The 18,606-nt window shown below is 36.5% G+C and overlaps 1 protein-coding gene across 1 annotated transcript in view; it reads right to left on the bottom strand.

Annotated features, from left to right (window-relative positions):
- The window catches only part of DCC (DCC netrin 1 receptor), a gene marked incomplete at its 5' end in the record, with an annotated part of 1,182,001 nt that overhangs the window by 198,507 nt on the left and 964,888 nt on the right, over positions 1-18,606 (bottom strand). Inside the window, one exon of the mRNA XM_081253253.1 lies at positions 3,611-3,805. Within this exon, the coding sequence (XP_081109379.1) occupies positions 3,611-3,805 (195 nt within the window). The remainder of the gene's footprint in view (positions 1-3,610; positions 3,806-18,606) is intronic.

Below are 18,606 nucleotides of genomic sequence, written 5' to 3'. Positions count from 1 at the left end.
GATTACCAGTTACGGGGGAATTAACCTCAGGTGAGCTCATTAGCTACCAGGGAAACCAGTAGAGGGGCACGCCTCTCACGGCCCCTTTGATAAGAACAATCACCAGCTGGGGCCTGGGGCAAGTGCATAGGAAGGTCAGTCTTGGGTTTAGGGTTTAGGTGAAACAGGCACTGGTGGGGCTGGGGATGGACAGAGAGCAAGAGAACAGCCATCTTGAGTGGCCTGACCATACAGTCCTGTTTTATGTTTCCCCTAAGATTAGGAACAAAGTAAAGATGCCTGCTTTCACTATTTCTATTCAACATTTTACTGAAGATCTTCATCTTTGCAAGAAAGAAAGAGATAGAAATAAAAGGCAGGAAGATCAGAAAATAAGTATAAAACTGTTCCCATTTTCATATGATATGCTTATTTAAATAGAAAATCTCAGAGCATCTATAAAAATACTAGTAGAACAAATAGCTGAATTTAACAGGTCTTAGGATACCAAGGTTAACGTTAAAAAATCAGTTTGTTTGCAGCAAACAGCTGGAAAATAAATTTAAAGAATAATTCATATATATATGTTTTAGGACTTAATCTAACAAAAATATTCAAAAACTCAAGACCTCTACATTGAAAACTATAAAATATTGCTGAGAGAAATTAAACAAGAAATTCAAAAATACACAGTATATTGTTTGTGAATTAACTCAATAAAGCTCTTTTCAAAACTCAACAAATTGTACACTTTACATATGCACAGTTCATTATCTATAAAAATACCTCCACAAAGATAAAAAGGTAAAGTGACTGATGGATAGATTGATCAATAGACTGGTAGACAGTAAATATTAAGTTTTTTTTAAAAAGGGACCTGATTTCAAATTACTTTTGCTAAACATTGCTAGAATTCAGATATTGTGGATCTATACCATGTGTATACACCAAACTTGGCATTAGGACTTTTGAATAAAAAGGAGGAAGATTTCAAAAGATTAATTATAAACATCTAATAGTAGAAACATTGGTTAATGAAACTCTATGCCTGCACTAGGTAAGCTTTGTTTTGTTTTGTTTTAAATCAGGCAATATTTGATACTGTTCAAAATGGTGGTGTATTTCTAGTCCTGATGCAGGTCACAGTGCCTGGTGTCTAAACAGTGAGTTACTATGCTGACAAACAAAATGCTATTTGGAACTTCTCGTCTCTCACCAAAGAAAAGAGGAGGTTTATTGGTCACTTACAAACCACGTAGCTTTTTATAGTCTAAAATACAATCGTGATACTTGAAGTTATGGCTGACCCTATGCTTAAAAGTATTACAACTTTCCTTAATTCATTTTTAATTCTATAACTGTCATACTGTTCTTAAATTATATTATTCCCTTTTGTCTATTATATATAAAACATCTAGATTAATAGCTTTAAAATTGTACTTGAAATACCTTTTCAAAAAGATACTATAAAAACTGATATGCCTATTTTAATGTTCAGTAGAACAAATGAAATATTGATGTCTTCTTTGTAGAGTTCAAATGTGAACTTGATTGAATCCATTATCTTTATAAAAATTAGAACTTAAGATATGTTTAACATACATTTGGCCAATCAGTGGAAATTCATGTTGAAAAAATACTGGTTTATTTGCATAACCATAAGGATACTGGAACAATAAAAAAACACTATTTTTTTGTTTGTTTGTTTGTTTGTTTTGCGGTACGCGGGCCTCTCACTGTTGTGGCCTCTCCCGTTGTGGAGCACAGGCCCTGGACGCACAGGCTCAGTGGCCATGGCTCACGGGCCCAGCCGCTCCGCGGCATGTGGGATCTTCCTGGACCAGGGCATGAACCCGTGTCCCCTGCATCGGCAGGCGGACCCTCAACCAGTGCACCACCAGGGAAGCCCAATAAAACACTATTTTATATTTTATGTTAAGACATGGTACTATGTTAAAAGAGTTTCAGTAGAATTTAAATACTTGTGTGCATTTAGTGGGAGAGTGGGTGGGTGTCTTTCCAGATAAAGTGCATACTCATGATTATCTATCATTGAGACAGGGTCCTAGCTCATTTTACCTTTATCAGCGTTCCCAGCTCTTTAAAACGTACCTTAAACGATGGGAAATTTATTTTTTAAGCATTTGGAAAGATTTGCCACAGTATTAATCTCCCAAATGCCTCAACTTTACTAGACTTGGAAACTCATGGTAGAGTGTCTTTGTAATAAACAGCATCATTATCAAAAGCACATGGTGAAACAATGCAGTTTTCCTTCATGACTTCATTCTGAGTTTGCATCACAACCTCATTGCTGGAGAGCCTGTGTACTGCCATGGGAATCTCTCCCTTTGGTGTGTGGCATCAATATGAACTGTCAGAGATGGTGTCGTATACTAAATAATGGATAAATGAGAGTCCCCTGACATAAGTCTGATGGCCATAAAATATGAATTTTGTGATTGCCTCTGCATTCAAACTCAGAGACTGACTGAGAGAATATTATTTCCAAATGCCAAGCTAACTAAAATTGTGGAGATTTGCAGAAGGTGCTTCTCTTATTAGTGTTTGAAGAAATTATAGAGAGAATGGGTCAGTGCAATTTTCCTCTTGCACTGACAAAACCTTTTCTTGCTACTGCATTTTAGCTATTCAAATTCAAATCAGGCTTCTCATCACAAATGCTCTGTTTCTGAGAGATACTGCCAATAAGCAGCAATTCAATCAGGTTGCCTTTTCACTGAGAAGGTCACTGTACTTCATTGCAAATAATACCGTGTTAAATCAACAGGTAGAATCAACTTGCTTTTTGCATTATGACAATTGTTTAACTTATTGGCACCCTATATATGACATATATTCATTTTATTTCCCTCTGCTAATGATATAATCTCTTATTGCACTATGGAAAATCCAACGTAAAATGAATATGAAAATTTTGCACATGTTAACCCTCTCTGAATACACAAAGTTTCAATGAATTCAGAAACATCACAATAGAAGTATTGTATTCAGTAAAAGGGGGTTAAATACTGTAAGAGAAGTTGGATTGGGAGGGGTCAGGAATATATGTAGAGAGGAGTTTGATTGCTCCAAGTTACTGTCTTGGTTGAAAATTCCTTTTTGAAAATCTTGTTGTTCTACAGTCATAATGAGATATCCATCAAGCTTTATCTATAAATACTAAGGGAAAAATAAAAGGTAATGTGACTAGATAATTCAAGGTTAAAGAAAAATTGACAGAATATCCTTCTAGGGAGAGAAAAAATTTTCTGACTTTCTTTCTGTAAGAATTATTAAGATTAGAAGTTTCCATTGACAGAGGAAAAAGAAAAATGTTCCAATGCACTTTTTCTATCCTTATGACACATAGGCAGGGCACATACCAGGACACACACTACTGTGTATCTGTCTAGATTAAATCCCCCAGTTCAAAATCCAGACAGGGGAAATGTATGTGTGTGTATAGGAGGGTGGGTGAGTAGATTGATAGAAGATAGAAAAAGAGAGTTATGAATTCATATATGTTACAAATTGAAATCAACTTCCAAAGAACAATTTTCCAAGAAAGAAAATAATTTAAAATAAGTCATTTATTTTCCTTAAGAGAAGAAAAATCACAGCTACTCACCTAACCTCTCAATGGAATAATATCGCTGTTTACTGTCCACACGTACTGTCTCGGCATAAGGGCTCCCAACGCCATAACCGATGATGTAACCTCGCACCACAATATTTGGGTTCAAGGGAGGAGTCCAACTCATGATGATGCAGTTGGTCTGGGGCCTCACATGAAGAGAGCTTGGCTGGTCAGGGACTTGAGACTCTAGAATTCAAAAGGAGGACAACACCATGTTTCATAATAGAACACAGAGCACGGAAAAACGTCCCATTTAAACAAGACTTAATATCATGTTCCACAGACCCTCAAATGACGCACCACTTATTGTCCAAGTTCCTCCTTGTATTAGTTTATGATATGATTTCTGTGTTTGATTTGACTTTCTCAGGATTTCTTAAACGCAAGTGGTACTGAATTCCCTCCAGAGGCACTGTCGTATCATACATCTTTTCTTCTAACAGACTTTTTACCTTAGGATTTTTTTTTTCTCATATATTTCTTCTTAGGTATCATTAATAAGGGGTGAAATCAACACAGATGTAAGAATAATGGAAAGGGAAATGAAATATCAAAAACTGTCTTGCGGGCTTCCCTGGTGGCGCAGTGGTTGAGAGTCCGCCTGCCAGTGCAGGACACACGGGTTCGAGCCCTGGTCTGGAGGATCCCACATGCCGCGGAGCAGCTGGCCCCGTGAGCCACAATTACTGAGCCTGTGCGTCTGGAGCCTGTGCTCCGCAACAAGAGAGGCCGCGATAGTGAGAGGCTCGCGCACCGCGATGAGGAGTGGCCCCCACTTGCCACAACTGGGGAAAGCCCTTGCACAGAAACGAAGACCCAACACAGCCATAAATAAAAAAAAAAAAAAAAAAAAAAAAAAAAACTGTCTTGCCCAAGGATTATTTACTCTGATTTAACTAGAGAAGAAAATGAATGTAGCAGTCCTTTCTTAAGAAATTGTCAGGATAGAAAATTTAGGGCCATGATTTGCTCAGCATGAATAGGATGGTACTTGACCCATGGTCTATTGCATGTGCGAAAAGTGTATTTATTATTAAAGGAAAGGAGAGAGTGGCCTGGATTAAAGCCACACAGACTTTGGAGTGTGAGAATTGGCTTTAATACCAGGCTCTGTCATTTACTGGTTGTGTGTCCTCATGAAATTATTTATCTTCTCTTGAGTTTACCTATTAATTAAACTGGCATTCCAAATACTGACTGACACAAAGCTTGAGCTCTGGAAGTAATCAAGAGAAGCATTCATATGTTTACTGGATTCTCAGTAGATGTGAAACTTTAAAACCTTATTTATCCTCCCTAAGCCTCAGTTTCCTCATGTGCAGAATGAGGATAAGGATAGTAATGGTCTCATTTGGTGGTGAGAAGATTTAATAAAATTATGCACCAAAACACTCCAATTATGAGTAGCACCAACTGGCATCAGCTATCAGAAAGAAAATGCACTCGCTACCCTGATATAATTTTTTTAAAGAGACTGTGTGATGCAAATTAATAAATTGGCCTTCTGATTTTTATATCACCATTCTTCCCTAGGATCCTATCCCTAAAGAAATGAGGTATTTTCTGGACACTGATCATAATTCTATTAATAAATATTAGTAGAGTGCCTACTAGGTTTGAGGTATAAGGCTACGTACCCATGACAATCACGTTACAGGAGAGAGTAAATATGGCAGACCTAAAACCTGTACTCTTGTTGTTTATAGTTTAATGGAAAAGATAGAAAAGTAAAAAGGCAGTTACAATATACTATGATATATATTTTGATAGGTTTCATACAGGCACATGTAGCCTATTCTTTGAAAATCAAAAAAGTATTCTAGGAAGAAATTTAAGAAAGAATATACCCATCTAAACTTTAATAGTCCGTTAAGTGCTTTGCACAGTTCTTGGCAATTGATAAGTACTCAAAAATATTAGTGATTTAAACTGTATTCAAACTATTTGTGTTCATTATCTCTTTAATACTGAAAATCTCTGAAGGTAATACATGTCAAATTATGTAGGAGAGTTTGATGACTAAAGGTAGTATTAAATTTTATTTTTCTCCTTGATGTAATGGCAAAAGATGATGCAATCTTCACCCCAACTTTATCCATCTTCAACACGCACACTTCTAGCTTAAGTGGTATATGGAAGCATGTTTTTTATTGAAGCTTTTAAACTAGGTACCATACTAACAGCTTTTCAAAGGATGCTACATTCTAAACGTGCTACGTCAACAACATTTTCTAAAGATGCTCTGTTTTTTTTCCTTGAAGATACCCATTTGTGAACAAAAGGGACAAGCTATTATTTGCCCTGAAGATGCCTGAGATATAATATGCAAAGGTGTAAAAAAATCATCTCAAAATGTATATATAAACCTTAACAACAGAACACAATGTTTGTAAAGAACTTCCTATTATAAACCCTATGTAAAAGTAATAAAAAGATGAAAGGGATGGATTAATACTTTTCAACCCTATTGCCATGGAGGCTCTCCAGTGTCCTTGAAATGTAATGGGCTCTCCAATGAATTCTGTTTGGCATATTTCAAGTTTTTGAAATAATTATTGAAATAAGATAATCTACCTAATCTTATTTTTAGAAAAGGAACTAAATGTGATTCAGATTTTCTGCATTTATGACTTTTTCAAAATAATATGAAAGCCTAATGATTTGTTTAGTTTTTTTGTGGTACACGGGCCTCTCACTGCTGTGGCCTCTCCCGTTGTGGAGCACAGGCTCCGGACGCGCAGGATCAGTGGCCATGGCTCACGGGCCCAGCCGCTCCGCGGCATGTGGGATCTTCCTGGACCGGGGCACGAACCCGTGTCCCCTGTATCAGCAGGCGGACTCCCAACCACTGCGCCACCAGGGAAGCCCAAGCCTAATGATTTGAATGACAATATTCAACATCTTTTAGAATAAAAAGAAAAAAATTTTTTCAGAATAACTATTTCTCCATTTTTCTGCAAACCACAGAATATCTCCCCTGCAGGTTAGTTAAATTAATAACCATAAAATTACATCTATCGGAGCTTTAAGGGTACCATGGTAATGAGTGCACAAACTGATTCTGGAAGAAGAGGGGCTGTCAGTACACAAGACTCATCTTTATTCTTCACTACATAAAAGAAGTTTCAATCCTAGATCCAAACCTCAAAATACTTTTTAACATGATAAAAAAAATAAGGGTGTTGACACATAAGAGTATATGCTGCCCCCCATCTAAACATTTAATGGGTTTTTACAACCCAGTTAAGATCATTGGGCCAGGGACTTCTCTGGTGGTGTAGTGGTTAAGAATCCACCTGCTAATGCAGGGGACATGGGTTTGAGCCCTGGTCCGGGAAGATCCCACATGATGCAGAGCAACTAAGCCCATGTGCCACAACTACTGAGCCTGTGCTCTAGAGCCTGTGCACCACAGTTCCTGAGTCTGCACTCTAGAGCCCACAAGCCACAACTACTGAGCTTGCATGACACAACTACTGAAGCCCGTGTGCCTAGAGCCCGTGCTCCGCAACAAGAGAAGCCTGTGCACTGCAATGAAGAGTAGCCCCCACTCGCCACAACTAGAGAAAGCCTGCGCCCAGCAATGAAGACCCAATGCAGACACACACACACACACACAAAAAGATAATTGGGCCAGATGGAATGGTGCCTGTCAAGTATCAGACTTAAGTCATTCAAAATATATGGCCTCATCATAAAGATAACTGTGTTCGATTGTTCATAATCTGGAATAGCCCATTTGCACCCACCTACTCACTTCTTAATATAAAGACAGAAACAACAATTTTCCTTTTACGCTACCTGCGTGAGTTTTGTCTAATACAGCTGACCTTACAGATTATGAAAGTGGTTACTACTGGAATGAACTATAAAACATTGATTTAGAAAATCCACTATGCAAGGTAAATGATGTTAAGTACCCTTTGTTTGAAGGCCAAAACTGAAGTTTGCTATTTAGAAGTACATGACAGATTTTATAAGTACCTCTAAGATAATGACTGCATATATAAAGCACAGAGAAGTAGTAAGGTAATTATTGAAATAACTTGAAAACAAAGAACATATGTTGCCTGAAATATCCAAATTAACAAGGCTGCAAATTTCTACCAGAGTCAAGATAACTAGGTTAACTGCCATTCCTGATTAGACTATGGAATTATGAATTCTGTCTTAGTTTAATTTGTTCCTAAAGAAGATTTATTATTCTCTGAGTGATGATACAGAGTTTCACTAACGAGTAATGTTCACATATAGCACACTGGGAAAGTTACCAGACTAATCTCAGTGACATTTCAACAATTACTGTGTATCTTCTATGCATCAGTCATAGTTCTAGGTACTGGGAATAGAGTTTTGAGGGAGATAAGACCAAAAAAAATTAAGAATAAACAAACAAGGAAATCATGAGATCTTGGTAAGCTAGGATATAGGATAAAACTGAACCACATACGTGACACATCAAGGAAGGTATCCCTGGAAGAGTCTAAGGTGAATGATCAGAAAGAGCCAGTCAAGTAAACCTCAGGGCGGAAAGCTTTATAGGCAGAAGGAATAACTACAGCAAAACCTCTAGAGTAAGAATGAACTTAGTACTTGAAGAAACCAAAGAAGGTCATTGCGCTTGACCATAGACGGAAAATGAAGAAGATAAAAAAGGGAGTCACCCAGTGGGAATGTAAAATGGTGCAGCTCCTATGGAAAATAATGTGGTGGTTCTTCAAAAAATTAAAAATAGAATTGCCATATGATCTAGCAATTCCACTTGTGGGTATATTCTTGAAACAATTGAAAGCAGGTATTCAAACATATTTATATACCTGTGTTCATAGCAGTACTGTTCCAGATACTCAAAAGGTAGAAGCAACTCAAGTGTCCATCATGATAAACAAACTGTGTTCTATACATATAATGGAATAATTTTCATCTTTCAAAAGGAAGGAAATTCTGACACATGCTACAAGAACCTTTAGGACATTATGCAAAGTGAAATAAGTTAGTCACAGTAGGAAAAAATTATATGATTCCATTTATATGAGATACTTAAAGCAGTCAAGTTAATAAAGACAAAGTAGAATGATGGCTGCTGGGAGGAGGGAAGAGGGAGGAGTAAGGAGTTACCATTTAATGGGTATAGCGTTTCAGTTTTGCAAAATTAAGAGTTTTGGAGAAGGGTAGTAGTGATGGTTACTAAACAGTGTGACTGTACTTAATGCTACTGGACGGTACCCTTAAGAATGGTTAAAATGGTAAATTTTGCGTAACATGTATTTTATTTTATTTATTTATTTATTTATTTATTTTTTTTTTTCTTTTTGCGGTATGCGGGCCTCTCACTGTCGTGGCCTCTCCCGTTGCGGAGCACAGGCTCCGGACGCGCAGGCCCAGTGGCCATGGCTCACGGGCCCAGCCGCTCCGCGGCATATGGGATCCTCCCAGACCGGGGCACGAACCCGTATCCCCTGCATCCGCAGGCGGACTCTCAACCACTGCGCCACCAGGGAGGCCCAATATGTATTTTAAAACAATTTTTTTTAAAGTTAAAAAAATTTGGAGACCATAAGGACATGTTTGCACTTGTCTGCGTGGCCACTGTGGAGATGCAGTGTACGTATTTGGGACTTCCGAGACGTAGAGTCAACAGAGCTGTGTAACTGGCGTGGTAAAGAGGAGGATCAATGATAACTCACAGACCTTTGGCTTTTGGGCAACTGGTGGATGATGTACTGAGCTGAGGAAAAAACAGACAAATTTTTTGGTCATGGTCAATTTGAGATGCCTGTTAGTCACATGTATAGATATCAGGGAACTAGGAGGGTATAGAGGTTTTGGAGAAAGACCATGGACAGATTTATAGATGTGGAAGCCACCAGCATATAGAAGGCATTTAAAATAAATTTGTGTAGATACAGACACAATGTGAGCATGTGTGCAAACAAATAAAAGACAAATAAGATGCTGTTAAGCAAATAAGATCACCCAAAACTCCCTAAAGTCTTCCCATATCACATTGGAAGGCCAGGTTCTTTACAACGCCTACAAGGTCACGTGTGATCTACCCTTTGCCCCCTTAGCCCTCTGTCCTCATTTCTTACCACTTCCCCCCTTGCTCACCTCACCCCAGCCATCCACAGTGGACACTTGCTTTTCCTCGAATATGACAGGCATGCTCTGGCCTCAGGGTATTTGCACTTGCTGTAGCCTCTGCCTGGGAAGCTCTGCCTCAGAGATACCTTCCTCCCTGACCTTCTTCAGGTTTAGCTATTTAATTTCCAATTTCAGACTTCTCTGGCTACCATAGTTAAAATTGCAATCTTTCCCTAATCTCTAACTCTCTTAATAATCTCCCCTCATGATTTTCCCCATAGGATTTATGGTCACTTATTGTGCTACCTATTTCATGTGATTATTTCATTATTCTTTGTCTCATCTCTCTCCACAAATTCTCTATAACTCCAGTAATTAGAATAGTTCCGGGCACAAAGTGCTCAAAAATACAGGAACAAAGTCTATATTTCCTATAAGGTTCAATACATTATGCATGACTCATTAAATATAAAATGACCACAATTTTATATAACTTTCTCCGTAACATTTTTAAGAAAAAAAAATGGAATAACATTTTTTAACTTTGATGCTGAAACGAGATGAAAATATAGTTATTAATGTCATTTTCTCCTAGTCACCAGCAAGATTGATCTCCTCTGGCTCCTGCTAACGAAAATGATTGCTGCTGTGTACCGTCTGCTGTGGATATGGCACTGCCAAGTAGTGTCAGGCAGTTGGTACTTTTGACAAATACATGTTTATTCTTTATTTAGTATGCTGCATTTTATGGTTCATTTTGTTAGGGTTTTGCTCCAGTCCTTAATAGCTTATATTTCTTTACAGAGATTTACAGAAGGCAATTGACATACCCACACTCTGTCTTTCTAGACAGGTCTGGTACATACTAATGTGTTCATTTCTATTGGCAGGGCCTGTTCTCAGTAAAGGACATCATCTTCCTTAAGCCACTCACCTCTATAAACTTTGAATGTTGTTTGTTTATTGCAGGGGGCAATCACTTTTATTCATCATTTAATTCTACTGTGTTATTCTATTTTATTTTTTACAGTTCTACTCCTACCATTTTCTCAGATTTAACTTTTTAATATAGTTTTAAAATTTACACACAGCAAATTCACTCAGTGGTACTCAGTTCATGTATCTAGCATTCCCGCCATGGTACAGAAAAGTACCACCCCCACCTCAAAATTTCCTCATACTGCTTCCCTTTGCAATCATTCCCTCCCCCAATCTCTCAGGAAGCCTGCTGGCTTGGATTACTGGTGGATGCCGGACTGTCCCAATGTGAATAACACACTGAGTTATAACAGAAATGATGCCTTGAAAGATCAGCTTACAACCTCCAACTGTTTAAAGGATGTGTTTTTGAGCTCTCCATCTTTGTTATACTTGAAAATACCAAAAGAAAAAAACAACAAAATCTTTAAAACCACCCATGGCCAATCTGTCTTTGAATTATATAAATGATAACTTCACCCTCTTTTGCTTCATTTCCATCGTCAGAATCACTGTCAACTAGTTTGATGTAAGAGAAGGAAAACTTTATGTTCTACCAAAAGTACTGGCAATAGTCTCAACACTATTTATTAAATAATCTGCTGATGGAAATATCAACTTTATTATTTTATTTATTTCTCAAATAATAGCAAATGTTTCTGCCCTCTATGCAAAAGCCTCACTCAGCTATCTGCTTGGCTGTCACTTCTGTTTGCTTTTTTGTTTTTGGTTTTTTTTTTGTGGTACGCGGGCCTCTCACTGTTGTGGCCTCTCCTGTTGCAGAGCACAGGCTCCGGACGCGCAGGCTCAGTGGCCATGGCTCACCGGCCCAGCCACTCCGCGGCATGTGGGATCTTCCCGGACCGGGGCACGAACCCATGTCCCCTGCATCGGCAGGCGGACTCTCAACCACTGCGCCACCAGGGAAGCCCCAATAATGTTTCTTACAATAATATTTTGAAAGTTTCTTTATATTCCTATATTAACATGAGTTTTTAAAAGATTGGTAATAATCGTCTAAATTTACAAAACGCCCTCCTGCATCTATTGATAAAATTATATGACAACACCCTTTAAATTATTCCTTAATTAGATGGTGGCTTTTAAGATGTGATGAATGTATGTCTTGCTTTTGTATCAGAAGGGAATACATCTAATCTCTTAATGCAGACAAGGCTTTATGATCATGAACAAGAAGAAGCTTCATAAGACAATGATATTAGTATTTCATATTGCTGTCAAGGTTTGAGATCTAATTTATCAAAACAAACAATACCAATAAGCATTTGTTGAGTGTTTGATATATATCAGACATGCTACTGAGTATTTTACTACCATTATCATAGTTAATTTTCACAAAAAATGTGTTGATATTGATACTGTTACCCTATTTGTAGATGAGAAAACTCAGGGAAGTTTAGTTACTTGCCCAAGATTGTATAGTGAGTGGAGCGGGATTCAAACATAGTTACTAAGACTTCAGAGTCCACAATTTTATCCATTACATTACACTTAGAAAAAGTCAATCAAGTCATAGGGAATCAAACATTTCATGAGAGCATTAAAAAGTCTGCTATGGCCAAGGAAAGGATTTGGAATTTCCTTGAACATTTATCGAAGTCTAAATAATCTGTACCATCCTTTGTATAGTGGAGCTCTGAGATTTTGAACAACCACTCGCCCAAGAACTAAAGCAGATTTTAAATTCCTTTCAAAAACCAGTTTTGGCTTTGCTGGCAACATTTCTTATACGTAAGGTGAATTGCACTTGAATGAGAATAAGGGGCTGGATTCTTCAATTTCATGATGACTTCGCTGCTGTACCACTGGCTTAACCTTATCCCATGAGCCTATTTGTCAATCAGCAATGCAAAATATCATGGATTTCCTATCAAAAGCCCATGTGAAAGAAATCCTTTTTCACAACATGCCACCTACATTCCACTGTGCATAAAATCTCATACTATCATCTTTATAGCTCCAGATGATCACATCTGCAAGCTCAATGGTGTATAACCCCCTCCCCCACCCTTTACCCTCAAATAGGTACATCTACTTAGATGCGTTTTTTTTTTTTGGCTTTATAACAAAATTAATCAGTTATACATATACATATGTTCCCATATCCCCTCCCTTTTGCGTCTCCCTCCCACCCTCCCTATCCCACCCCTCCAGGCGGTCACAAAGCACCGAGCTGATCTCCCTGTGCTATGCGGCTGCTTCCCACTAGCTATCTACCTTACGTTTGGTAGTGTATATATGTCCATGCCGCTCTTAGATGCATTTTTAAAGCATGTTTTTATCAAAAAAAATAGTCAATGAAAATAATTTCTGTATTTGTTAAAATTTAAAAATAAATTTTATAAAACTGTACCTAATATTTTTAATCTAAAGGGTATACAAGTAAACCATGTTGCCTAGATTTTAGGTGTAAAAAGTTACATTAGAGATGTAACATAATTTCTTTTGGACCAAAGAATTATTTAGAAGTATGTTTTACATTTGCAAATATATATTGGGTATTATATTATTATTAACTATTAGTTTAATTACATGGTGATCAATGAATGTGTTTAGTATGATCCAAGAACTTTAATATCCATTTCTTTATAGGCAAATACTAAATGTTCTTTGGATGCATAGGAAAAAAAATATGATTTTCTAATTGTGTGAATATTTCAGTTATGTCCAAGTAAATCTTCTATATTCCTTCCTTTTTTAAAAATTGGTTATGATGGGAGTAGGGCAGTTCTAATTTTTTTAATTTTAATTTAATTTTATTTTTTTTATACAGCAGGTTCTTATTAGTCATCAATTTTATACACATCAGTGTATACATGTGAATCCCAATCGCCCAATTCATCACACCACCATTCCCACCCCCCCATGGCTTTCTGCCCATGGTGTCCATACGTTTCTTCTCTACATCTCTGTCTCAACTGCTGCCCTGCAAACCGGTTCATCTGTACCATATTTTTTAGTTTCCACATACATGCGTTAACGTATGATATTTGTTTTTCTCTTTCTGACTTACTTCACTCTGTATGACAGTCTCTAGATCCATCCACATCTCAACAAATGACCCAATTTCATTCATTTTTATGGCTGAGTAATATTCCATTGTATATATGTGCCACATCTTCTTTATCCATTCGTGTGTCGATCAGAATTTAGGTTGCTTCCATGACCTGGCTATTGTAAATAGTGCTGCAATGAACATTGGGGTGCATGTGACTTTCTGAATTATGGTTTTCTCTGGGTATATGTCCAGTAGTGGGATTGTTGGGTCATATGGTAATTCTATTTTTAGGTTTTTAAGGAACCTCCATACTGTTCTCCATAGTGGGTGTATCAATTTACATTCCCCCAACAGTGCAAGAGGGTTCCATTTTCTCCACACCCTCGCCAGCATTTGTTGTTTGTAGATTTTCTGATAATGCCCATTCTAACTCGGGTGAGGTGATACCTCATTGTAGCTTTGATTTGCATTTCTCTAATAATTAGTGATGTTGAGCAGCTTTTCATGTGATTCTTGGCCATCTGTACGTCTTCTTTGGAGAAATGTCTATTTAAGTCTTCTGCCCATTTCTGGACTGGGTTGTTTGTTTCTTTAATATTGAGCTGCACTAGTTCTTTATATATTTTGGAGATTAATCCTTTATCTGTTGATTTGTTTGCAAATATTCTCCCATTCCGAGGGTTGTCTTTTCAACTTGTTTATGGTTTCCTTTGATGTGCAAAAGCTTTGAAGTTTCATGAGGTCCCATTTGTTTATTTTTGTTTTTATTTTCATTACTCTGGAAGTGGATCAAAAAAGATCTTGCTGTGATTTATATCAAAGAGTGTTCTTCCTATGTTTTCCTCTAAGAGTTTTAGAGTGTCCAGTCTTACATTTAGCTCTCTAATCTATTTTGAGTTTATTTTTGTGTATGGTGTTAGGGAGTGTTCTAATTTCATTCTTTTACATGTAGCTGTCCAGTTTTCCCAGCACCACTTATTGAAGAGACTATCTTTTCTCCACTGTATATCCTTGCCTCATTTGTCATAGATTAGTTGACCATAGGTGCGTGGGTTTATTTCTGGGTTTTCTATCTTTTTCCATGAATCAATGTTTCTGTTTTTGTGCCAGTACCATTAGTCTTGATTACTGTAGCTTTGTAGTATAGTCTGAAGTCAGGGAGTCTGATTCCTCCAGCTCCGCTTTTGTCTCTCAAGACTGCTTTGGCTATTCAGGGTCTTTTGTGTCTCCATACAAATTTTAAGATTTTTTTTCGAGTTCTGTAAAAACTGCCATTGGCAATTTGATACGGATTGCACTGAATCTGTAGATTGCTTTGGGTAGTATAGTCATTTTCACAATATTGATTCTTCCAATCCAAGAACATAGTAAATCTCTCCATCTGTTGGTATTATCTTTAATTTCTTTCATCAGTGTCTTATAGTTTTCTGCATACAGGTCTTTTGTCTCCCTAGGTAGGTTTATTCCTAGGTATTTTATTCTTTTTGTTGCAATGGTAAATGTGAGTGTTTCTTTAATTTCTCTTTCAGATTTTTCATCATTAGTGTGTAGGAATGCAAGAGATTTCTGTGCATTAATTCTGTATCCTGCAACTTTACCAAATTCATTGATTACCTCTAGTAGCCTTCTGGTGGCATTTTTAGGATTCTCTATGTATAGTATCATGTCATCTGCAAACAGTGACAGTTTTACTTCTTTTCTAATTTGTATTCCTTTTATTTCTTTTTCTTCTCTGACTGTCATGGCTAGGACTTCCAAAACTATGTTGAATAACAGTGGTGAGAGTGGACATCCTTGTCTTGTTCCTGATCTTAGAGGAAATGCCTTCAGTTTTCACCATTGAGAATGATGTTTGCTGTGGGTTTGTCATATATGGTCTTTATTATGTTGAGGTAGGTTCCCTCTATGCCCAATTTCTGGAGAGTTTTTATCACAAAAGTGTGTCGAATTTTGTAAAAAGCTTTTTCTGCATCTATTGAGATGATCATTGGTTTTTATTCTTCAATTTGTTAATATGGTGTATCACATTGATTGATTTGCATATATTGAAGAATCCTTGTATCCCTGTGATAAATCCCACTCGATCATGGTGTATGATCCTTTTAATGTGTTTTTGGATTCTGTTTGCTAGTATTTTGTTGAGGATTTTTGCAGCAATATTCACCAGTGATATTGGTCGGTAATTTTCTTTTTTTGTAGTATCTATATCTGGTTTTGGTATGAGGGTGATAGTCGCCTCATAGAATGAGTTTGGAAGTGTTCCTTCCTCTGAAGTTTTTTGGAAGAGTTTGAGAAGGATGGGGATGGGTGTTAGCTCATCTCTAAATGTTTGATAGAATTCACCTGTGAAGCCATCTGGTCCTGGACTTTTGTTTATTGGAAGATTTTTAATCACAGTTTCAATTGCATTACTTGTGATTGGTCTGTTCATATTTTCTATTTCTTCCTGGTTCAGTCTTGGAAGGTTATACCTTTCTAAAAATTTATCCATTTTTTCCAGGTTGTCCATTTTATTGGCATAGAGTTGCTTCTAGTAGTCTCTTAGGATGCTTTTTATTTCTGTGGTGTCTGTGGTAACTTCTCCTTTTTCATTTCTAATTTTATTGATTTGAGTCCTCTCCCTCTTTTTCTTCATGAGTCTGACTAATGATTTATCAATTTTGTTTATCTTCTCAAAGAACCAGCTTTTAGTTTTATTGATCTTTGCTATTGTTTTCTTTGTTTCTATTTCATTTATTTCTGCTCCGATCTTTATGATTTCTTTCCTTCTTCTAACTTTGGGTTCTGTTTGTTCTTCTTTCTCTAGTTCCTTTCGGTGTAAGGTTAGATTGTTTATTTGAGATTTTGATTGTTTCTGGAGGTAGGCTTGTATAGCTATACACTTCCCTCTTAGAACTGCTTTTGCTGCATCCCATAGGTTTTGGATGGTCGTGTTTTCATTGTCATTTGTCTCTAGGTATTTTTTGATTTCCTCTTTGATTTCTTCAGTGATCTCTTGGTTATTTAGTAACGTATTGTTTAGCCTCCATGTGTTTGTGTTTTTTACATTTTTTTCCCTGTTATTCATTTCTAATCTCATAGTGTCGTGGTCAGAAAAGATGATTGATATGATTTCAACTTTCTTAAATTTACTGAGGCTTGATTTGTGATCCAAGATGGGATCTATCCTGGAGAATGTTCCATGCACCCTTGAGAAGAAAGTGTAATCTGCTGTTATTGGGTGGAATGTCCTATAAATATCAATCAAATCTATCTGGTCAATTGTGTCATTTAAAGTTTCTGTTTCTGTATTTATTTTCATTTTGTATGACCTGTCCATTGGTTTAAGTGAGGTGTTAAAGTCCACCACTATTATTGTGTTACTGTTGATTTCCTCTTTTACAGCTGTTAGCAGTTGCCTTATATATTGAGGTGCTCCTATGTTGGGTGCATATATATTTATAATTGTTATATCTTCTTCTTTGATCCCTTGATCATCATGTAGTGTCCTTCCTTGTCTCTTGTAACATTCCTTATTTTAAAGTCTGTTTTATCTGATATGAATATTGCTACTCCAGCTTGCTTTTGATTTCAATTTGCATGGAATATCTTTTTTCCATCCCCTCACTTTCAGTCTGTATGGGTCCCTAGGTCTGAAGTGGGTCTCTTGTAGACAGCATATATATGGGTCTTGTTTGTGTCCATTCAGCAAGCCTGTGTCTTTTGGTTGGAGCATTTAATCCATTCACGTTTAAGGTAATTATCGATATGTATGTTCCTATGACCATTTTCTTAATTGTTTTGGGTTTGTTTTTGTAGGTCCTTTTCTTCTCTTGTGTTTTTCCTACTTACGCATAACAAATTATTAGTTTTCTTCTTTATGATTTTGTTTGAATGGGCTAAAGACCCCCCCACACACCATTATTTTTTTCTTCTCTACTGAGTAAGAAATTATACACTCTATGTCCTTCTACTTGTAATATTTTCAATTTTGAGATCACATATAACTTGGAATCTAGAGTTAATTATATCTTTACTTTTCACAAGAACAACGTTAAAGAAAAATCTCAAAACTGTTTAATATTCATGATCTCCTCTCCTTTACCACCTCATTTTTGTCAACTTTTTAAAAACTCTACAAAATACTATACTTTTTGTCTTATAAAGTCATAATTTGTTCACATATAGTGATATATTACATTATTTTGCTTATCACTTTCTCTAATCATCCTTCTGGTGATTTTCTTTCTATCTTTCTTTAGAAAGTACACCCTTTATAAAAAAGATGGTGGTGATAAATTCTGTTTTCTTACGTGAAAGGTGCTTATGTCTCTCCTTTCCTTGAATGATTATTTAGTTGGATATACAATTTGGAGATGATGGTAATTTTTTTATCAGCACCTTGCAGATATTTCATTGTTTTCTGGTTTGTTACTACTGGGAATACTTCATCAATATACTTGTAGTTCCTGAATAAGTAATCTCTCTCTGGAGCATTTCAAGCTCTTCTTTTTGTCTTTTTCTTTGTATCTTTTTTATCAATGTATCAAAGCTAAAGCATTATTCCTGAGTCTGATAATCCATGTATTTCATCAATTCTGAAAAATTCTCACTTCTTATATCTGCAAAAATTATTCCTCCTCCATTCTTTATTTTCTTTTGAGATTATGACTGATGCATGCTAAATTTTCTCATTCCATGTTTTATGTCTCTAAAATTTTCTCTTTTTTTTCTATCACTGTGTGTTAATTTTGTCTTCAGTTATGTTTAAAGTATTATTTAACACATTCAGTGACATTTCATTTCAGTGACTATGTATTTTTCATGTTCAAAGTTTTTATTTTGTTCTAAGCATTTAAATAAATTCTCAAATCTGGATTGGCCTTTTGAATTTTTTTTTTTTTGGAAAACATCTTGTTTACGTACT

This window comes from Mesoplodon bidens, assembly GCF_964165515.1.
Source record: "Mesoplodon bidens genome assembly, chromosome: 13".
In the NCBI taxonomy this organism is placed as follows: Eukaryota; Metazoa; Chordata; class Mammalia; order Artiodactyla; family Ziphiidae; genus Mesoplodon; species Mesoplodon bidens.
Note: the sequence above shows the minus strand (reverse complement) of the source record. Positions and strands in the feature narration are given on the sequence as shown.